General features: G+C 46.4%; 1 protein-coding gene across 1 annotated transcript in view; it reads right to left on the reverse strand.

Annotated features, from left to right (window-relative positions):
- Window positions 1–5,060: 5,060 nt before the first annotated feature.
- Window positions 5,061–22,856, reverse strand: part of BFSP2 (beaded filament structural protein 2) — a 67,402-nt gene continuing 49,606 nt past the window's right edge. Inside the window, exons 5-7 of the mRNA XM_059065347.2 lie at window positions 14,041–14,172; window positions 7,267–7,487; window positions 5,061–5,315 (exon numbers count right to left, since the gene is read on the reverse strand). Coding sequence (XP_058921330.1) covers window positions 5,312–5,315; window positions 7,267–7,487; window positions 14,041–14,172 — 357 coding nt within the window. The 3' untranslated portion in view covers window positions 5,061–5,311. The remainder of the gene's footprint in view (window positions 5,316–7,266; window positions 7,488–14,040; window positions 14,173–22,856) is intronic.

Consider the following 22,856-nt stretch of genomic DNA (forward strand, 5'->3'; position numbering starts at 1 on the left):
TTCGTTGCACAAAACAAAACAAAACAAAACAAGCCAACAAAGTATCTATGACTTGTCCAAAGAAATTATGTAGTTTGTTGCTCATCCACTTTGGAAAATGCCTTCCCCTAAAATGCAACATGGCTTTTGTGTCCAATCCTAGAACTACACTGAAAGCTTGACTCCCTGTGGTGTGAATTACTTTTCACTCTCAGGAGGAGCTGGAGAAAATGGAGTATTTCCTCTTGTGCATGACCAGGACAATTGGGTTTTCTGTTGACTCTGCAGCACAGCACATCTATGCTGGGATCTCTTCTGATTCCTGCTCAATCTATTGTTCAAAATAACCAGTCTATATGATCTAATTAAGCCAGTCGCTTCTGCGGAGAAAATAGTTTGCTTTATTTCATCACTCATCTAACAGATTAATTTCTTGAACATGACTGGACCTGCTGTGCTATTGTGTCAGAAGATGGACTTTTCAATCAAGACTGGGCAAGGACATGGCCTGGGTCACCCCTTCCTCTTCTTGTGTGTTGGAATATCCAAGCTAGAAATGCTGGACAAAACTTCATGTATTATTTGAGGTCAGATAACTATTTTGGGGATATGAAGCATGGAGTGTTTCTGTCTGATATGATTAGGGCTGCCAGATAACTTTTTAGCAGATGTATGTCTCAAACAATATGTGGGACATACTTCTATTAAAAATTATTCTTTATTTATCTGAAATTCAGATTTAACTGGGCACCTTGTATTTTTATTTTCTAAGTCCAGCAACACCAGATAAGATGCTAGAATTGCCCCAAAGAGGCGCCATCCTCTTTTACCATTTTTCAAAACAAAAAGATGACGTGTTTATGAAAGGATATCTATAGCACGATAGCATCAAAAACAATAAAATATTTAGCAATACATTTAACCAGGGAGGTGAAAGATCTCTACAGCAAAAACTATAAGACACTGATGAGAGAAATCAAAGAAGACACAAAGAAATAGAAAGGCATTCTGTGTTCATGGATTAGAAGAATTAATATTGTTAAAATGTCTATACTACTCAAAGCCATTTAGAAATTCATTGCAATCCCTATCAAGATTCCAATGGCATTTTTTACAGAAGTAGAAAAAACACTTCTAAAATTTACATGGAACCACAAAAATCCTGAATAGTGAAAGCAATCCTGAGAAAGAAGAACAAAGTGGGAGGCATCACACTTCCCGATTTCAAGCTATAGTAATCAAAACAGTATGATATAGGCATAAAACAGCCACATAGACCAATGGAACAGAACTGAGAGCCCAGAAATAAACCCACACATATATGGTCAACTAGTATTTGACAAGGGAGCCAAAAATACTCAATGAAGAAAACACAGTCTCTTCAATAACTGGCAAAATTGGATATTCACACATAAAACAATGAAACTAGATTCTTATCTTACACCACTCACACAAATTAACTCAAAATGGATTAAAGACTTAAATGCAAGATGGAAATCCATAAAACTCCTCAAAGAAAACATAGGAAAAAAGCTCTGGCATGGGTCTTGACAAATGATTTTCTGGATGATACCTGAAGTACAAGAAACAAAATAAAAAGTAAACAAGTAGGACTACATCAAACTAAAAAGCTTCTGTGCAGCAGAAGAAACAATCAACAAAAGAAAAGACAACCTACCAATTGGGAAAAAATATTTGCAAACTATACATCTGATAAGGGGTTAACATCCAAATTATAATAAGGAACTCATACAACTCAATAATAAAAAAAACAAATAAGCCAATTAAAAAATGGGCAAAGGGCATGCAAACATTTTTCCAAAGAAGATATATGAATGGCCAACAGGTAAGTGAAAAGATGTTCAACATCACTAATCATTAGGAAAATGTAAATCAAAATCACAATGAGATGTCACCTCATGCCTGTTAAAATGGTTAGCATCAAAAAGACAAAAGATAGCAAATGCTGGAGAGGATGCGGAGAAAAGGGAACCCTTGTAGGATTGTAACTTGTTACCGTCGCTATGGAAAACAGTGTGGAGTTTCCTCAAAAAATTAAAAATAGAACTGCCACATCATCCAGCATTTCCACTTCTGGGACTATATCCAAAGGAAATGAAAACACTATGTGAAAGAGATACCTGCACCCCCATGTTCATAGCATCATTATTTACAAAAGCCAAGGTATGGAAACAACCTAAGTGTCCATTGATGGAAAATGGATAAAGAAGTTGTGAGATTACACACACACACACATACACACACACGCATGCACACACACACACACACACAGAGTGAATATTATTCAGCCATTAGAAAGAAAGAAATCTTGCCATTTGTGACAACATGGATGGAATTCGAATGCATTATACCAAGTGAAGTAAGTCAGACACAGAAAGACAAATACTGTATGATCTCACTTATATATGGCACCTTAAAAAAAAAAAAAAACTCATGGAAAAAGAGATTTGTGGTTAGCAGAGGTAGGAGGCAGAGGGAGGGGAAATTGGATGAAGGTGGTCAAAAGGTATAAACTTCTAGTATATGATAAATGAGTACTAGGGATGTAACATACATGATGTTATAGTTAGCCTGATGACTACAGTTAGCACTGCTGTATGTATGGTACAGATGAAAGTTATTAAGAGAGTGAATCCTAAGGGTTCTCACCATAAGGAAGAAAAATATTTTTGCTCTCTATTTAAGATAATGGATGTTAACTTATTGTGGTAATCATTTCACAATATATCAAATCATCATGCTGTATACCTTAAACTTATACAGTGTTGTATGTCAATTTTATCTTAATAAATCTGGAAAAAATATTTGTGGGCTATTTGGAGATAAAAAGAGACCAGCATGGTGTTTGATGATTTCTGCTGAATCATCTTACTGAAACAACAGAGATCAGATCTGAATGTCTATGTTCATGTTTCCTATGATGAACTGAATTATGTGAAGGGGTTGTGCAAAGTGTAATGTGCTGCTCTGCCTGCCTTGCTTTGTTTCTCCTTTTATGTGCACATGTGAACTCCTCAAAGAGATTGAAAACCCACCAGGGCAGAAACTGTCTCTTCTTTTTACTGGGATCCCCAAAGTCCAACAAAATGTCTGGGCACCAGCAGGTGCTTGGAAGTGTCATAGAAGATAATGAAGGTGAGACTTAAGGACTTTGGTCTGAAATCCAGTGGCTGTTCCAGCAATCTCAGTGGACGTTTACACTGTGCTCCAGGAGCCAGGCCAGAGGCCTGTGGAATCCGTTACCTCGTCTGGAAATAGAGCCTGTCTGCGCTTTCGGAGGAGTCCGTCGGGAGCCCTTCTCTGGTCTGCCCCAGAACAAACGCTCTGTCCTCGAGACCAGCACAAGCAGCATCCTCCCTGCCACCTGTCAGTGAACTGCCGCCAGAGTGTAATTGTACTGGATGTTGTAAGAGGGAGTCTGAGTTAAATGAGGCCCCAGAGGAGTCAGGGGGTCAGCAGTGCCTTTTCTTACCTGTTAATGAAGCCTCATTAGAAACAGCAAGAAACTGTGCTGAGAACTGGAAGCACCAGTCCGCTGGGCTCTCCCTGCCAAAGGATGATTAACTTAATGGTTTAAGGCAGCTGCTCTTTGAGATTACGGAGCCAAGGAGACCGAGTGTGTGCGGCCCGGCACAGCGTGCGTCTGGTGGAAACTCAGGAGGGTGTGCAAATCCATTCTCCCCTTCCTCCTGTGGCTGAGACAGCTTCCAGGTTCTGGAAAATGCACAGCCATTCAGACACAGAAGTACCTCCTTCTGAGGCCCTCCAGCTGTGTTTAAATTAGGGATTCAGGTCTTGGCTGGGGGGCAAAAATTCACTGTAACAAGTCAGAAAGAAAAGAAACAGACCTCAGTGAATGGGCATTTGATATAGCCAGGGGCACACTCTCTCTTCTGGGGAGGCCCTGGTACCCGGTGTTTCAGTCATGGGCACCCCTGGGGTGTGCAGCTGCGGAGGGGATTGGTGCTTTGCTGAAATGCAGCCTTAGGTGGTGTCTTGATGATTTCTGTGCCTCAAACAACAGAGGGAATTGTGCTAAGGTGCCATACAAACTGTAAATAGCTGTCCTGCCCACGGGACTTATTGTTACAATTTCTTTGATCCTGGAAGCCAAACAGGGAAAGCAGCTTGAGCAATTTCAACCAGGAGACCTAACGTCTTGCCTTGCTTCTCTTTCCAGCTTTCTTAAGGGTAAATAAGATTTCATTTGTTTATGTCGGCCTTAGCTACTTGGAAGCCCATGTACTGAGGGAGGGTGTCTTCCAATGTGCCCATATTGGACACATCGTCCCGTCTGGATTGGCAGCTTACATGAGGACAGAGACTTAGCTTGGATATTTTGGTCTGCAATTCTGTGTGACAGGTGGACTGACAGAAGCTTGGGGGAAGAATTGAGAACTTAAGTCTGGGCTGCGTGTGTGTGGTTTTGGAGGCATGAGAGACTGCGCTAGGACACAGGTGGTGGTTTCAGTTTTAATCAGAAGGCAGGGGAGTCTTGGCTGGGTATGTGGTGGATTCATGAACTATATTTGGCTGGCCTGGGCCCTGAGAGGGCTGGGGAAGGACCCTGGAAGTATATTCTGAGGCTGCAAGTGTAGGCAACCACAGCCTAATTCATCCCCCACAGATTTAAACTGAAGTTCCCTTTAAGCTGATCGAGAAGTGCTCTGCCGACAGCAGTGAAGTGGGTGTGTCTGTGCATAACTACCCACGAAGAGCATGTTAAAGACACCCAAATGCTTTGTGATGCCTGTGGCTATGATACACACAGACCCCCTCTCTAGCAAGAACGTTGTTTTTGCCTCCTGTGGGGGCAATCTTGCCTGCCACGAGCACAACTCTCGCCCAAGAAGCACATTTATGTTGATAAACCCAAGAGCAGCTGACCCTTGAACAACAAGGAAGATGGCGCCACTCTCAAGGACCCTTCCAGAAGCCTTTAAGAATGGCCCCATGAGGAAAGGCCAGGCAGGTAAAGTGATATCCATCTCCATCAGACAGTGGATTGAGCAAGGTGGGCAGACTGGAAGCCACACATGAAGCATTTATTTGGAGAGGGGCAAGGGAGGTTGCTCAAGCTACAGACTATTTGAATTCAGGCAGCAGGACACTCTCCACTTCCAGGAAGCTTGTCACCTCAAGCTGAGCCAAGTGGGGAATCCAGCAGGGAATCCAGCTTGGGATGGGGGTGGGGAGGGTGAGGGAAGATGCGGGGTCGGGGTTGTGAGGGGGTGGGGACTCCTCAAGGAACTTCGTTGCTCACTCGGTGAGGAAGGCAGCATTTTCTTCATGAAAAGAGGGTGTTTCTCCATTAGCTGAAACAAACAAACAAAACCCAAAAAACACATTTGAGTGAGACAAGCAATGGATGATGAAAATTAGAAAAGGAATCTCAACAGAATTATACGAAAGGCAGGTGTCTCATGGAAAGAATTCGGCCTTTGGAACAAGACAGTTTGGCTTTCAAATCCCACCTCCATGGTAATTAGCTGTGTGACATTGGGCAAATGATTTAAGCTCTCTGAGGTTTTGTTTCCTGTCTGTAAAGTGGGGATAAATGATGTAGTTCTGGCAGGGTTTTGTGGAGAAATGATGATAACATAGAGCTTAAGACTGTGCTGGCACATAGCAGGCACTCACTGGATGGAGTCCTTATATTCTTGAAGTAAATTCAGTCTATCTTGTTACTTTTTGTGTTTGTTTAATACGATTTTGGGTACTCAGATATTCATAGGCATCTGAAAAAATTAGCTTTGTTACCAACATCTAGCTTTTATAATCAACAGAAATCAATCCAATAAAAAGACAGCTGGAAAGGAGCTGGATGACATGTTTTTGTTTGAAAGAGCAAGGGTTAGGTTGCTTCCATGTGGCCCTCTTGCCTTCTGAGAAAGGGATGGTACAGAGCACACTGGAGACCCAGGAGATCTAGGCTCTGTTCCAGCTCTGCCTCTTCCTCCTATTTTGATAACTGGCAAATCCTTTTCTGCTCTGGCCTTCTTATTCACTCTGGAATCAGGAGGGGTTGTACTACGTAATTGATAAGTTGTCACTTAGAGCTGCTATTCTACTATGTATTCTCTTCCTCATTCAATGTATGCCACAGAAGGGACCTTGGAGGGCAATATGAAGATATAGAATTGTGATAAAGGCTTCAATTTCCTTAAAAAGCTGGCAAGGAAGCTAAGCCCCAAGACTCATGCATATGCCACGGGAATCCTTACCCATTAAAAAAAGACTACATATATATGTGCACGTGTATACATATATGTATATATACCACATACACACATATACATACATAGAGGTATACATGCCATTCCTAACCTCTTGCCTCTCTCCAGTATGGAGGCTGGAAAAGCTAAATAGTTGCTTTCCCAGCATCCCTTGCAGGTAGGTCTGGTCATGTGAGATAGAAGGAAAAGTCCGTTGGAGCCTTCCCAAAACATTTTTCCTTCACTGAAAAAAGGAGTGAGCAATGCAGGGAAAAGCCTTTCTGCTCTTTCCTCTTGCCTCCCCTTTTCTGGCCATGCATGATGTCTGGTTATGATGTCTGGGGCTGTGGTAGGCATTGGGCAATTGGGGGTGATAAAGATGAAGACAGGGATGGTATATCAGAGGGATGAAATGAGCTTGGGACCTGACTGACATCACGGAGCAGCCTGGCCTACCTCATTTCTGGAACTCTTAGGTAAACATGGTTTATGCCCTTGCTGCCCAAAGTGTGGTCTGTGGACCAGCAGTATAGGTGTCCCCTGAGAGTTTTGTCAGAAATGCAGAGTTTCAGGCCCCACCCCAGACCTTTGGAAATAGAATCTGCATTTTAAAAAGGTGCCAGGCTTGGCATGTTTTGAGTGCATATTAAAGTTTCAGGAGCGTTGGTTTATAGCTCCACTAATTAGGTTTTATTACGTGCAGCTGAAAGCTTTCCTAACTGCTACCATGTATGGTAGGAAGTATGCATGAACACATATAGGTACGTCTATGGTGTGTGGCTGTATGTCTGCATCCATGAATGCATACACACATCCACACATATATGTATACATACCTAAGTACATAATATATTTTTGTCTATATATTTGCATATATATGAACAGAAAAATCCTGGAAGGACACAGGCAGTGGCAGTGGGGCTGGCTGTTGGGAAGATTGGGAGGTGATTTCACCTTTTTACACTAATTGCTTCTATAGTGTTTGAAAAAGTGTCTAGTTTAAACCCATGAGTATCTACTCCTTTCCTAACAAAGCCGAGCAGAGACGCACCCGCTCTCCTCGCGGTCCAGCAGCGCATGGTAGGACGCCACGTCCCGCTGCATCTGGCACTTGTGCGCCAGCAGGTGCTCGCGGGCCTGCAGCTGCTGCTCTGCCTCCGTGCGCATCTCCCTGAGCTCCGCCTCCAGCCTGCTGACCACGGCGCCCAGGTTCTGCAGCTCGATGTCGTGCCAGTGCCTGGCGTCGTGCAAGGCGTTCTCCAGGCCTCGTTTCTACAAGAGAGGGGATACGGTCCAGACCCAAGGCCGAAGGGCAGGCGCCTGGAAAAGGGAGATGGGCAGGGCAGTGGGAGGGGCTGGCATCGGCCTGATCTGTCTGTTTCTCCCAGGACGATGACCTTGATGGGCTGAGTGGCTCAGTGGGGAAGTAATGAATCCTCCTGGGGAGGCCAGAGTCTTGCTTCATCTGAGTCACTGATCCTTCCGACAGGGGTGGAGGTGGGGAGGGAGAAGAGGAAGAAAGAGGCGGAGAGAGACAGGAACCGGAGAGTCGGATGAGAGAGAATGATGAGAGAAGCGGCAGGTGAGTGAGAGAGAGAATGAGAGAGGACAAGTGAGAGAGAGAGAGATTCACACACACACACACACACACACACACACGAGGCAGTTTGCAGGTGTTTTTTCAAAGAAATCTTGCTCCCTGAACCGTCTCGGGGCTTTTTTGCCTCCTGACTTGTCACCCCCGGGCCACCTCCCTCCTTGGTGAACCGCCACCCACTGTCCAGCTGGAATGCAGTCTCCTCCTGCATTCCTCCAAGATTCCCACAGTCAGGACGAATATCTCTGGCCTCTACACACTCACTGTGGTTTTTTAGTGTTTTAGTAGCACATCTTGCTCGTTCCTCTGCCCCTTGCTGCCCGTTCGCCCCCTCCTCTCCCTGAGCTGTGCTGTGCAGGTTGGTCTCTACTCCACTCACAGCTTGGTCATCTCTGTGGACGACTCCTGTGTTGATGCATCCAGCACAGATCTCTCGCCCAAGCAGACTCGGAACTGAGGGTTCTTACTGGAAATATATGCAGGCCATGGGCCCCATTCCAATCAAGGTGTCCAAAATGGAGCCATCAGCTTCCTTTGGAACCTGCTGGCCCCTCCTCTCCTGTGCTCCAGCTGGTGAACCCACATGAGCTAGAAACCGGGGAAAGATATGTCCCTGATCCTGCTTCCCTCCCAAATTCAATCATTACTGAGTCCTACCTCTTGTACATTCTGAAACGTTTTCCCATATGTGCCCTCTCTTGTCCAGCCACCAATGCCCCAGATCAATTCTTATCACCTCTCACCTGGGGTAACTTCCGTGGCCTCCTAGCTCATCTCCCTGCCTGTGGTTCCTCCCCCTCTGCATCCCCCTGCAGCAGCCACAGTGCACTGTCTAAAGTCCAAATCTGGGCTTGTATCTCCCCTTCTCCTCACCTGGCTGACTCTTATTCACCCCACGTCCAAGCTCAGGGCTCACCTCTCCTAGGAAGACCTCCTTGATGCCCTCTTGCCTCTGCCACCACCAGGCTGGGTGAGGGTGTCCCTCCTCTGGGCTTCACAGCTACCCAAGCACATGCATGCCCTTGAACTTATCATAGCGGGCTGAGCTTCTCAGGGGCTTGTCTTCTCTAGCAGATGCTGAGCTCCTTGAGAGTAGGAACCTAGTCTCTGTAACCCCAGTGACAGGACAGGGCCTGGCACAGAATAGGTGTGTGTGTGTGTTGCCCAAGTGACAGCACTTGTATTATGGTGCACTTATTGCCCTATCTGTCTCCCCACTAGACTGAAACTTTCTTCTCATCTTGCCATACACCAAGCCCTGCAAACTGTAGGGCTGACCAATAAAAAAATGGTATGCCTCTCTCTTTAACATTTTTCAGTAGTAGTAATTATGTAGTTCTATAATTTAGCATCTGGCTTTTTATTTTATATAACACATAAGAAACAAATAAATATCTTTCTAAATTGGACTGAGTCAAGTCTTGATGAGACAAGTTTCTATACCCTTTTTTGACCACTGTGGCTGAAATCGAAGATTCTTGGTCATGACGTCATCTTGAATCATGGCTACTGTTAAGCAGGGGCCACCATATTATCTTATTTAAATCTTCCCAATTCCACAGGATATGAGGAAGTTGAGTCAGATTCCCATCCTAGGTATGTCTACAGGTGGCAAAATGTGATTAGTGGAGATAAATCTAGATCAGTGTCTGGTCTGGTTATTATTTTGCTGGTGAGATCTGAAAGCCCCTCCATGGCAGTGAGGATGCAGAAATGGCCACCTGGACTTTGAGAATCATTCGTTCCAACCTCTCTGGGGTTTCTCCCTTTGTTTATCAGGAAGCTGCTTGGTTTGTGAGTGGTGGTTGTTGACATTGGACCTGTAACACCTGTGATTTGGAAATACCTTTCGTGGAATCAGGTTTGGATCATCTGTCTATAGTTTTTGCCCTGTGTACATGGTGACTTTTCCATGTGACCTGGGGTTTTTCGCTGAAGACGTAGGACCCACCGCCCAAGGTTGGTTCATGGGAACACCGATCAGAGGTGCCACGTCTTTTCCACTCCACCCTTAGAGTCCAAGTCAAGCTTCTGCACCTATGTCCCTGACATCTTGGCCTGGTTCTCACAGAGATGCCTGTGCTTGAGTCTCTATGATCAGCCACTGCTGTGGGTCTCCTGCCCCGGCCCGCTCACGACACAGCACCAGCAAGCAAACTGAGATCACAAAAGCATGCTTACTCTTGTCTCTAGAGATCTGAAGGGACTTCCTTAAATTGCTAAGCCTTCCGGAAAGTAAAATAGTGACCTTCTGTGATTTCTGGACTGAAGTCCATTCCTGGTCTGAGTTGACTGAACACAGAGCTCAGGAGCCCTCAGACACCACTATTGATGCCCGGCTGCCGCTATGAACAGTGCCTTGTTGGCAAAGGAGCTGAAAATGTCACCAGCTTGGCTGTCTGAGGTTTACATAGCTGTGAGGGCCTGCGTGTGCACAGGTTGCTGTGACTGAGGGTAGCAGGATGGCTGGATGAGCTCTGCCATGTCGGAAAGACGTAGACGTGTGTGCTACCTGTTCTGGCTCACCTGTGTTCCTAACCTTGCCTGCAAGGCCCAGCGACCAGAACTCTGACCTGCTAGAGCCACAGGGGACAGAGGCAGCCCATCCTGGGTTCCAAGCCCAGCCAGCCCGTCACTGCTCCATCTTCTGGTTGGGGGGTGAGTTCTTGTCCTATTTGTCCCAATAGTCAGGACCACGGGGTTTACGTGTGGTGATCAGATGATGCCAACTTGGGGCTGCTATACTAGTGGTTACAATAATAATTTTATAATGATAATTAATAACAGATACCATTTATTGACTGCTCACTCTGTGCCGGGCACGGTGCTAAGGGCTTGACCTGCATTACCTAGTTAATCATGCCAATGACTTTACGAGGAAAATTCTACAATGGTTCAGTGGTTGATCACGTTTCCAAGGGCAGCTGCAACAATGATCTCCATCCCACCTGCACTTTCTCTCCATGATTTTGCACTGCCTCATTAAGAGGCAGATCCCTGTGGAATCTGGGCTGTGTCTGTGAATGCTGCGTAAATGATATTCGGGGACTTTCAAGCCCAGGTGTTAAGAGGCCTGGTACCTTCTGGGCTCACCCTCTGAGGGAAGCCAGATGCCATGTCAGAAGTGCAACAATGCAAGACTGCCATGATACGAGGAAGTCAAAGCCAGCTACGTGCAGAGGCCACGTGGAGAGAGAAAAAGAGATGCAGAGCTGAGGCAGCGGGCATGTGAGCTGAAGCAGCTGTTCTTGGACGTTCCAAGCCCAGCAGATGCCACATGGGATGGAGAAGAGCCATCTCTGCCGAGCGCTCCCTAAATTGCTGAATAAATGAACAAATGATTTCCTGTTGTCCTAAGCCACCAACACAGCAGATGGATGTGATGACCAAAATAGATCCTCACTGTACAAGGGAGGAAACAGCATCTTTGGGAGGGCACACAGCTAGTGGGTAGAGGAGCCAGGGTTCAAGACTCCAGGGTCTGAGTGCCCGTCCCCAGCTCCACAGGACGGCCGCCATCTAGTGCGTGATAGAGCCAGAGAGCTCTGCCTCTCTACTTATGACTCGCGCTAGTGGGCAAATTCCTGAGCCACAGTTTTCTCTTCGGCAAAATGGGACGCAGTCACAGTCCACCCTACTTAATGTTTCCATGAAGCTCTGATGAGATAACGCAGGTGAGCGTGCTCTTATTACTGTTTCTATCGCTTGGAAGAAATTGTGTTTGGGGCACTGTACCAAGTGCTTTGGGGACATAAAACTAATTAGACACGGTCCCTGCCCTCCAGGAGTTAATGTGAGTTCAGTGCATGAGCTGATATAACCACATGAACCAGGGGGCTCTGAGTGTGAGTGGCTGGCAGGTGGAAGGGATCACCCCAGCTCTGGGGTCAGGGTCTAGGCTTCACGGTGGGTGTGAAACTCCCTTTGGTGAGCTCCACCTCACCTGTGCCCAGCGTGTGGATGACAGGAGCCGGTAGAGGGGGCAGAGTAGGGGGAGGAGACTCCTTCTAGACCTGGGAGAACATATCCAAGGGCTCGAGTGTAGGAAAGCAAAGGATGAGTTGTGGGCTTTAAAATGAAGCCCGAGTTGGGTGGTATTGGAAGGTCTGGCAAAGGAAGACTTTCTATTTTACCCACAGGCAATTCCAGGGGGTGGGGACACTGATAATGCAGGAGAGAGGGGACGGTAGATAGAGGAATGTCCCAGATGGTGCAACAGGGGACAGGTGGAGTCTTTCGAAGGGAGGAGAGGGTGGATAAAGCTTCAGAGATATTTTGAGGTGGGAAATGGAAGCTGGAGACCTCAAGTTGGAGGACCTTCATCTTCTCTGCAGAACAGTGCTGGTGACAGCATCTGCCAAGGGGCAGAGGTAAGGGCGGGCTGGGGGCTTGTGAGGATGGAGACTGCTGGAAGCAACCACTCTGGGGAACACAGGAAGTACCCCTGCTTTGTTCTGTCATTTGTGTACCAGTTTTCTTTTACCAATCAGGTTATGAGCCTTTAGAAGACAGGAAACATTTAATTCTTCATGGCCTCTCCCAAGTCTAAGGGAGGGCTCAGCACATAGTAGGCTCCCAATACATGTGTGTGGAATATGAGCTGAGTGATGTGCACCAGCTACTTAGGCTGCAATTTCTCCAGGCTTTGTTTTTGATGATGTGGCTTGAGGATACATCCCTCACCTTTTGCCTGGAACTTTCTATCACCAGAAGGGTGGCAATTTTGGCAGCCACAAGGACATCTGGGGGAGAAATGGCAGCCTCTTAACTGTGTCTAAAGCAACTGCATTCCCAACATTAGGATGTTTATCAAGGGTTATGGCAGGTGAATAAAACTGATTAGCATAAAATCCACATAACACTGAACAACACAATCTCTTTCAGACAATTTTTTAGTTAAAGTAGCAGTGATTTAGACTGTAGATTCCTGATCTTTCTCACCTCAGATCCTTTCCTCACACCCCCTTGCACTGACCCAGATCCCATCAGAGGATAACTTGGAGAAAAGTGGAGCAACGAGACATGTGTCGTGTTGTAGCAAGACTGAGCATCTTCCCTGAGCTGACTGGGCACCGTGTGATCTTGTTGCCGAGGACAACGGACCAAGTGAACTGAAGACCCTTGAAGGAAGGGAACTGGGGGTGATGGGGTGCTCTTGGCAGCAGGCAGAGGAAAAGTTGTTTCTGAGAGGAACCGACTAGAACAAATACTTGAGCTAACTTCCTGGCAGGCTGTGGCTACAGTGGGAGGTGGGGCTGGCGGTTTGTGATGGAGCTGTTATGGGTGGCAATACTGAGATGAGGTGTATGGGGGGTGGTGGAAGAACGGGTGCCCAAATAGCCCAGGACTTGAGGCTGATGGGAGAGAGGGGCTTCTTGGGCCTCTACGACGTCCAGACTACCTCAGCTGTGCGGGGATTATACAACCCAGCCCCTTCGTGCACTCTGGTGTGTATGAACACTTGTGGTTTGATTCAGTACACATGGCCCCCTGGAGGCATCCAGGAGGAGCCATGCTTGACCCTAATAGAACTTCAGTCCATCCAAGAGATCAGAGGGTGGATTACTGTATTATTAATAATCATTTTAACTAAATAATAATAATTAATAATGCAAGAGATCCATCCACAAACCACAGTGAGTCTGAAGAGCTAACTAGCTTACTAGTTTTGCTTGGGTTCCCCAGAAGCAGAGCCAGACACAGGGATCCTGGTTCATGCCAATAATTAAGGAGTTCCTTTCAGGAAAAGGGGGAGAAGGAAAGCAGTTTCAGGGCAATGTAAAGTGTTAAGCCAGGAGGTGGTCTTGGCTGGCCTCTGGCTACAGCCTGATCCCTTGGAGAGCTCTGGAGTGTGGATTACACCACAGAGCGGAGTCCACTTTGAAGCAAGTGGGCTGGGTTTTTAAACCCCACTGTCAGTCAGTTATTGGCCGACGGCTGAGGACTGGGGGGGCACGCCTACCATCCTAGGCCAGGTCTTCTTTTTGGCGGAGGGCAAGTCTCCGGGCACCTGTGGCGTCAGCAGCCAACAGTCACGGCAGCAGCCTGGTGAAGGGGTTTCGCTGGGGCACTAACTGTGTCTACTACATTTGTCAATTGGTATCGGATGATCCTTTGCAGGCCTCAAAACTCATGTGCTGTGGGATGGGAAACCCATGTGACTATAAGTAGACAGTTGAGAGTAAAACTTCACGCAGGAAAGCCCGAGGCTGTTCCTGGCCCACTCACCAGCGCCCGTAAGGATTCCGTCTCAGCCTGCAGGCTCTGGATTTGGCAGGAAGTGTTGTGCACCTCCACCCTGAGGGCAGCAGCCAGCTTCTCTTCGTGGGTCTGGGCCCTGCGGGCCACCTCCGTCTGTTGCTGTGGGGAGGCAGGGGTGAGTAGGGGGAACCAGGGCCTGAACCCGTCCTTCCCTCTTTACCTTCTCCAGTCACCACTCCGCAGCCTCTAACGCAGAGGAAACAGCCACTTGATTTAAAAATCACTCTTTTTCTATCGGCGCCCACACCAGCTTATATTCCAACATTTATTTAGTTTGAACATATAATGCATGCAAAGGGAATAAAATTCAAAAGATTTTCTAAAGGATATATAGTAGAAAGTCTCCTTCTCTTCCTGTGTCCTACTTACTTTGTTCTCCTGTCTCTAGTTTCTCATATCTCCTTCCAGAAATATTTCATATATTTATAAATAAATACGTATGAGCATCCCTCCTTGCTTTGGTACTTAACACATTTTTAGAAATTATTCTATAGCAGTATATATAGATCACTTACATTTTTTTTAAGGGCTGCATGGTAATGCCTTGCTTGGAAGTACTATGATTATTTGGAAGTTCCCCACTGACGGACACTTAGCTTGTTTCCAGTCTTGGCCTATTATGAACAATGATGCAGTCCCTCATTTTCCATACATGGGAGGATCTCTGAGGGGTAAATTCCTGTAGTGGAACTGCTGAATCAAAAACGTAGGCATCTGTGGACTTCCCTGGTGGCTCGGTAGTTAAGAATCTGCCTGCAATGCAGGGGACACAGATTTGAGCCCTGGTCTGGGAAGATCTCACATGCCACGGAGCAACTAAGCCAGCGAGCCACAACTACTGAGCTTGCATGCTGCAACTACTGAAGCCCGCGAGCCTAGAGCCTGTGCTCCGCAACAAGAGAAGCCACCGCAGTGAGAAGCCCACACACCGCAATGAAGAGTAGCCCTTGCTCGCCGCAACTAGAGAAAGCCTGCGTGCAGCAACGAAGACCCAATGCGGCCCCCCTACCAAAAAAAGTAGGCATTTGTGATTTTGATAAATGTTGGGAATTTGTAACCCCCTCCAGTGCTCCAATTGCCCCACACCTTGCTCAAACACGGAGTGAACAAACTTGACCTGATAGTCCCTGTTTCCCTGTAAAAACCCATCTGACCACACTGTGAATTTAGGGGGAAGGTCTGTGCTTTGAACCTTCTCCCCAGAGCAAGATGGACATATTCTGATTACTCCTCTTCGCTGGGGAAAAGGGAAAACATGAGAGCTCTCCCTCATTTATCTTCAGTGCAGTCTGATAAAATGTCTACAAGGCAGTGATATAGGAGAAAGTAAACTGCTTTCTCTCCTAAGTTACTGGCTTTCTGGATTTGCCATCTTCACCACATATGAATACTTATTTACAGAATTATGTGCAAATAGTCCAACCTAACTGACTGGCTAAGAAATCCCAAGTCAAAAGGCTCACATCTCAGTAGTAGTTCTGCCCGTTCTTGCTGTTTGGGGGCTATAAAGAGTTCAACAAAAATGTCCATTAAAGGCTTGGGAGCAGCTGAAGGAGAACATAACCCGTGAACCCTGCTCTGACTGGTTGGCCTGTGGCTGTGTGTCTCCGGGCCATGATTCAGCCTCTCTGAGTTCCATTCTCCACCCGTAGATGACATTGAGTGGGGAACGATAATCATATGATGACTGCCTCCTGGGATCACTATGAGGCTCCCAGCAGGTTATGCATGTGGAGGCTTTTAGAACCTTAAAATCATGCAAATATTGGCTATATATATTTTCTATGTGTAACAAGGAATGTAGTACCCAACAAATGAGTTTGTAAAAAGCCACTATGAGTTGAATACTACTAATGATAACTAATATATATTGAGCATTTTGTGCCAAACACTTTGTTAACTGCTTTTTTTTTTTTTTTTTGGCTGTGCTATGTGGCTTGTAGGATCTTAGTTCTCCAGTGGTGAATGAGCAGTCATAACCCCCAGACCACCAGGGAATTCCCTTAACTGCTTTAAGTACGTATATCATTTAATCTTTACAACCCTGTGGAGCAAGTGTCATTGTTATTTCCATTTTACATGAGGAAACTGAGGCACAGAGAGACTGAGCTATTTATTCAGGATCAAATGGCCTGGACTTCCCTGGTGGCTCTGTGGTTAAGAGTCTGCCTGCCAATGCAGGGGACACGTGTTCAAGCCCTGGTCCGGGAAGATCCCACATGCCGCGGAGCAACTAAGATGGGGGCACCACAGTTTCTGAGCCCGGGCGGCTAGAGCCCATGTTCCGCAACAAGAGAAGCCACCACAGTGAGAAGCCCACGCACTGCAATGAAGAGTAGCGCCTGCTCGCTACCCAACACATCCAAAAAGAAAAAAATTTTTAATAATTTTAAAAAAAGGAGCATATGGCCCATGAGGGTCAGAGCTGGGGTTCAAGCCCAGCAGCCGACCCCAGTGCTGTGCTCTTAACAACCAGTACTTAATGCTGCCAATTCCACCAATGCCTCAACTTAAGACCCTCCAAATTAGAACTGTCTCCCTCAAAGTGAAGGTGGATCCCTCTAAAATACCCTCATGGTTCACCAAGTCCTGTGATCAATAGGACGGTTTTTCTTCCTCCCTCTGGGGCCAGGGCCTGGCCAGATGGGCTGTGTGGGAGAGAGGTACCCTGGCAGACAAATGGAGTCAGAGTGGCCAGGGGCAGACGTGAGCTGAAGCTGGCTCCTATAAGCTCACAAAAGCCAAGGGTTAAAGTTTCAGGAATTTTGTGATCTGTTGGCCATGTAGCCACCATTCAAAATTAGATTATATCAAGTTACAATCAAATAAGTTATATGAAAAAGGGTAATAAATAAACACATCACTGGCTAATTATTTTGCATTTTATCATTATCTATGCTACTGAGGTAATTTACATCAATGGTACTTGTGTGGTAGAAATAACACATAATGCTGTGCTCCTGCACTTCTCTTCCCAACTTTGTGCTCATTTACATCATGTTAGTAGTTTGAAATCAGCCATGGTGAGAGTATTTACACCATGGAAACTGGCAAACGCTACAAATCAGGGGTTGAATTATTGTTTTGTTGCTTGTCCAGATTTAAGAATGGGATGCAGAAAATGTTAATAATGCAGATTAAACTTAAAAGTGGGTCATGTCTGTAGCTTTTGCACTGGAAATGTCACAAAAATTCGAGGGACTATTCTTCCGGTATCTGAAAATTATCATGTGATTCACAAAGAAGTCACTCACAACGCTGATGAATGAACTCATCCAAATATTAACCAAAATTCATAGCAGAGCTCTCCTCATTCATCACTGATGTGAGTGACTAGTTGCTTAATCAGATATTAATAATCAAGCATTTTTCTGTAGTCTGACTTTGTGACACTATTGTTGATGACAGAATTATAAAAATGGGTGGTGGATTTCGCAAGAAATAGCAAGTCACACTGAAGCTATAGATGCAAATGGAAAAGCAAAGTATTTTATCTTAAAATGTGTTATTTCTAAAATTACATAAAGAAAACATCAACAGAAACTTTTATGTTACCTTTTAGGTAGTGTTATGAATTTGACTGGCACATAAAAACATGTGTTTACATTTCCTTGCAGAGGGCAGTTGGGAAACATCACCAGCACAGAATGGGTAAGAGCCGGGCATGAGATGAAGTCCAGTCCCGTGGAGTCATGTTTTAAAGGCTTGGTGGGCAGGACTGGGCTAAAGCTGCTGGCCAAGGCCACAGCCCCGGCATTGAATGAACTGTCCCTCCTCTCGACCCAGATAATGTACTTGGTAGTTCAGTGGCACACACTGATCTCTGGAGAGATGAATCCCCAGGTCTTAGTTTTATTGGCAAAATGCTGTACCCAAGTGTTTCCCAAATATTCCTGGACAAGCAGCACGGTTTGTCATGTATCTTAATACTAATTCAAACTCTTTTTATCTGAAGCAATTCATTTTTTCCTTGTAAATAAATGGCTTTAAAATGTAAACTACAGTTAAGTTCTCGGATTTTAAAGTGTGTCAGTATCATCTGGGGGACCTTGTGAAAATGCAGATTCTGATTCAGGAGATCCTGAGTGGGGCCCAGGAATCTGCATTTAAAACTTCCACGTGATGCCTGGTTCATGGAAGTAAAAGTTCTAGATTGCTACAGAAACTGATAAAACTGTATTACTTGACATAGATAAAGGATAACTGAAAAAAAATCAATAAAATTAAAGCAAGCCACTGTGTTATATTCTAGCAAATGTTGCTTGCCAAGCTGCTGAGTCTGAAAGCTGGCTTTCTCTCTGTTGAAAGGCAAAATTAATAAGTATAAGAGAAGTGTTAATGACGTCCCAGCACCAAATGGAAATTTTCTTGTACCATTTGTTAATTAAGATGGAAAGAGAAAAAGAAATTAATTTGATCACTGTGGGTTTCAATTTTGTTTTATATCATGTCCCAGACCTTCTTAAATCAGCTTGCCACAAATGATACTTGCCCTTCATCTGGGGACAGTTCATTGTTTTAACTCACCTAAAAGTATTACATGTTCTTCTCCAATGGCTTTTTAGATTTATGTTTTCTCGTTATTATAATAACTCTACTTCTGTTTCCATTTCAACCCAATGCCTACAGACTTCTCCTCACAGACCAAATAGGAGGTGTGTGGTTCTAGCTCCTGAGCATGGGAAGGGAGGATTGATCTGTCTCTCAGTGCCATTGCTGGGACGTGTGCTGAGGTTCAGACATGTTGGTTCCCAGGCTTGCAAACCAGCTTGAATTCTGGGCTCCACTCCGCACGAGCCGAGCCACCCAGGTTTGCACTCCAGCTGTGTTTCTGGGGCAGGAAAGCATGTTGGCATTTTGAAGTATGGTAAAAATTTTCAAATTAAAATTTACAAATTGGCACAGTGTTGCCCATGAGGGATGGATGTGACAGACAAAGAGCAGCAGGCTTGGGCTTCCCTGGTGGCGCAGTGGTTGAGAATCCGCCTGCCGATGCAGGAGACACGGGTTCGTGCCCTGGTCCGGGAAGATCCCACATGCCGCGGAGCAACTAAGCCCGTGAGCCATGGCTGCTAGGCCTGCGCGTCCGGAGCCTGTGCTCCGCAATGGGAGAGGCCACAACAGTGAGAGGCCCGCATACCGAAAAAAAAAAAAAAAAAGAGCAGCAGGCTGTTGAGTAAGTCAGAATGAAGAATTGGAGGGTCTCCAAATGGAGGGGAAAAGAGGCATCTCCATACCCCACCAATTTGGCTGATTTGCGTTGCCATTCCCCAAAACACCCCTGGCGACTGGAAAAAATGGCCACTTTGTGGTGTGAGGGGAGAGTGAGAGTTTAGGAGGGGGCAGAATGTGGAGAGCAATGATGCTGGTGTGTTCTTAGCAGAACACGTGTCCAGGCTGACCCCTCAAGGGTGGACGTGTGCAGCCTGCCTTTCCCCGAGCAGGTGCTGCGTGGGTTCCAGCAAGTCACAGGCTCTCTGGTTTTTGCAGCTGGGGGACGGCCTTATGAGAGTATTGCTCTGCTGCAGAGCACAGATAACGGCCTTGCTCTTAAGCTTCTCAGATCTCACAGGATCACACGGACCTCATTATGGTCACTTTCATGGAGAAAGGGAAAGCAGTGGGCTCCTTGGGGACAAAGGCGTTCCCGATCTTGCATGATAGAGGAAGCTTATCCGCAGGGAAGGCGCAGATTTGTGGTCTGGAAAGATCCTGACAGAAGTCTGGCCTAACCTTTTGGTCCCTCAAGACAAAGCCCTCCCAACCTCACACAAGATGTCACGTGTGTTCATCCTTAACAAAGAGGATGAATCAAGGTCCGCCCACTCCAGGAGGTCTGTCTGGGTCAGAGTAGCAGTTAAGAGTGTTGATGCTATAGTCAGAACACGTGGTTTGAATCCCAGCTCTGCCATGGTCTAACTGTGTGATTTACCTAACCTCTCTGTGCCTCAGTTTCCTCCTCTATAAAATGGATAAAATCACAATACCTATCTCGGGTTGGGAAGACGAAATGAGAACAGACCTGTCAAGTGCTCAGGACACTGTGGGGCGCTCTGTAAACCCTCAATAAATGCACCGCTGGCCCTGCTTTCCCAGCACAGCTCACTCTGCCTGGCGTGATCTTTCTGTCCGTTGTCTCCCACCTGCACCCCAGCCAACCTCATACTAGACTGTGGCACCTTGTGCGCAGGAACGACTTCTTACTCTCCCCGCGAACCCCCCCGGGGCACCTAACACGGTTTTTACCCCTAGAACATGCCCAGTGGTGTTTATTGGAGGTCTACAACGTGTTCCAGGAGCAGGCTCGGGACTGCGGAAGAGGAAGATCTACCAGGAATGGAATTCAATCTCCTTTTCATTCGGAGGATCGGCTGTCATTATTGTAATGATTATAAGGCACTTTCCAGTCACCCAGTGTCATATAAATGTTATTTAGCTGAGGACAGATTTTGATAGGCAGCACACACACACCTGAACTACCCCAGCCAGGCGTAAGATTCACTTGGGAGAAAGCTGGATGCCATCCAGTCTTCACCAGAGACATGGGTCCTCCTTAGTGGGAATTAAAAAGAAGTGCATGTCTCACTCGGTGAAACATCAACACTGGCAGAAGAGCTGGCCTGGCTAGGCTGAGCCATATCTCTCCTTGAACTTACATGAGAGCTGCCGGGCTGTTGAAGCGGCTCTCTTTAGGGTGTAGGACCAATTCCCAGCCTCGGTCGAAGCTGCCAAAGGAAACACAGAGGAATGTGCGGCTTGGCAGGCTCACTGCCCTATTGGTCGTGAGTGAGCACACCCTGCTGATGAGCGAGGCAGAAGGGGCTCAGCAAGGAGGGGTATCTTCTTCACCCGCAAGTAATTACTGGAGAAGTCCCAGCGACAGCATTTTTGTTCGGGTTCACGGAGACCAGCCCATTCCTAAGGAGGCTCACCTCTGCTCTGTCCCTGCCAGGACACTAAGTGTTGGATACGAGCCACCTTACCTTAATTTCTCAGGGATTTGGGTTGTTTTGGCTTTGCAGATCTCTTAGTTTCGAAGTAAGATCCCTACGCTTTTCCTGGGAAAGAGTTACTATTAAGAAATAGCTAAGGGCTTCCCTGGTGGCGCAGTGGTTGAGAGTCCGCCTGCCGGTGCAGGGGATACGGGTTCGTGCCCCGGTCTGGCAGGGTCCCGCGTGCCGCGGAGAGGCTGGGCCCGTGAGCCGTGGCCGCTGAGCCTGCGCGTCCGGAGCCTGTGCGCCGCAACGGGAGAGGCCACAGCGGTGAGAGGCCCGCGTACCACAAAAAAAAAAAAAAAAAAAAAAAAAGAAATAGCTAAGACAGCTTTGAGATCGTCAGAATCAGTGGCTGGGGATGAGCAAGAATTGAAGCCAGGGACGTTGTGTCCACAGCACCAAGCATGGGGCCTGCAGTCTGGTTTGTGGTTTGCAAATGGAGTCTGAATGAGTGAGTGAAGATTCCTTGGTGGAAGGTATGAGGATGAGGTTACAATGGCGGATGGGTGTTGACCAGTCGTGGGGTTGAAAACACAATATAGGAGATGAGGACTTGGGCGCCACCCCCATGTGGAGATGAGGACTTGGGCGCCACCCCCATGTGGCTGTGCTGGGTAGTTGGGTAAAGAACTGGCAGTGCCCCCTTGATGAGACAGTCTCTTTATTTTCCCTAGTCTGATACCCTACCTTCCTGTCCCCAGCCACACCAGCTGGGGCACACCACCGTAGCACACAGCTATACTAACACTTCCTTACGGGCTAACAATATCTTTTGAAAGCCAGCTGGAACGACCATAAATTAAGTAAAAAGACAAGTGACAGGGGCTTCCCTGGTGGCGCAGTGGTTAAGAATACGCCTGTCAATGCAGGGAACACGGGTTCGAGCCCTGGTCCAGGAAGATCCCACACGCCACGGAGCAACTAAGCCCGTGCGCCACAACTACTGCGCCTGCGCTCTAGAGCCCACGAGCCACAACTACTGAAGCCCGTGTGCCACAACTACTGAAGCCCACGCGCCTAGAGCCTGTGCTCCGCAACAAGAGAAGCCACCGTAATGAGAAGCCCACGCACCGCAAAGAAGAGTAGCCCCCGCTCGCCGCAACTAGAGAAAGCCTGTGTGCAGCAACGAAGACCCAATGCAGCCACAAATAAAATAAATAAAATAAAAATAAATTGACAGGGAGTTCCCTGGTATCCCAGTGGTTAGGACTCTGAGCTTCCAATGCCAGGACCTGGGTTCAATCCCTGGTCAGGGAATTAGGATCCTGCAAACCTCTCTCTGTGGCCAAAAAAAAAAAAAAGACAAGTGACAAGCTGAGAAGATATTTGCAACTTATATCACAGAGAGAGGACTAATTTCTCTAATTTACAAAGAGCCACTACAAACCAGTAAAAAAGAATCCCAGACCTAATAAAAATGGGCAAAATATATGATCCGATAGTACACACAAAAGCAGATATGGATGAAATTCAGCATGTAAAAAGATGTTCCATCTTCCTCATAATATGACAAATGCAAGATAAAAGTATACTGAAAAAACATTTTTTACCTATAATATGGGCAAAGATCACAAAGTGATCACAAAACTGTGAGAACTCACAGTATCAATGAAGATGCAGGGAATGGACACTCTCAAACATTTCTGTTGAGAATATAAATTGTTATAACCTTTTTAGAGGATAATTTGGCAATGTTTATCAAAATTATTGATGCACATAATTTTTGCCCCAGCAATTCCATGTCTATAAATTTATCCAGCAGATACATTTCTATATTGGGAAATGAGG

Source organism: Kogia breviceps, chromosome 5, assembly GCF_026419965.1.
Source record: "Kogia breviceps isolate mKogBre1 chromosome 5, mKogBre1 haplotype 1, whole genome shotgun sequence".
Lineage (NCBI taxonomy): Eukaryota > Metazoa > Chordata > Mammalia > Artiodactyla > Physeteridae > Kogia > Kogia breviceps.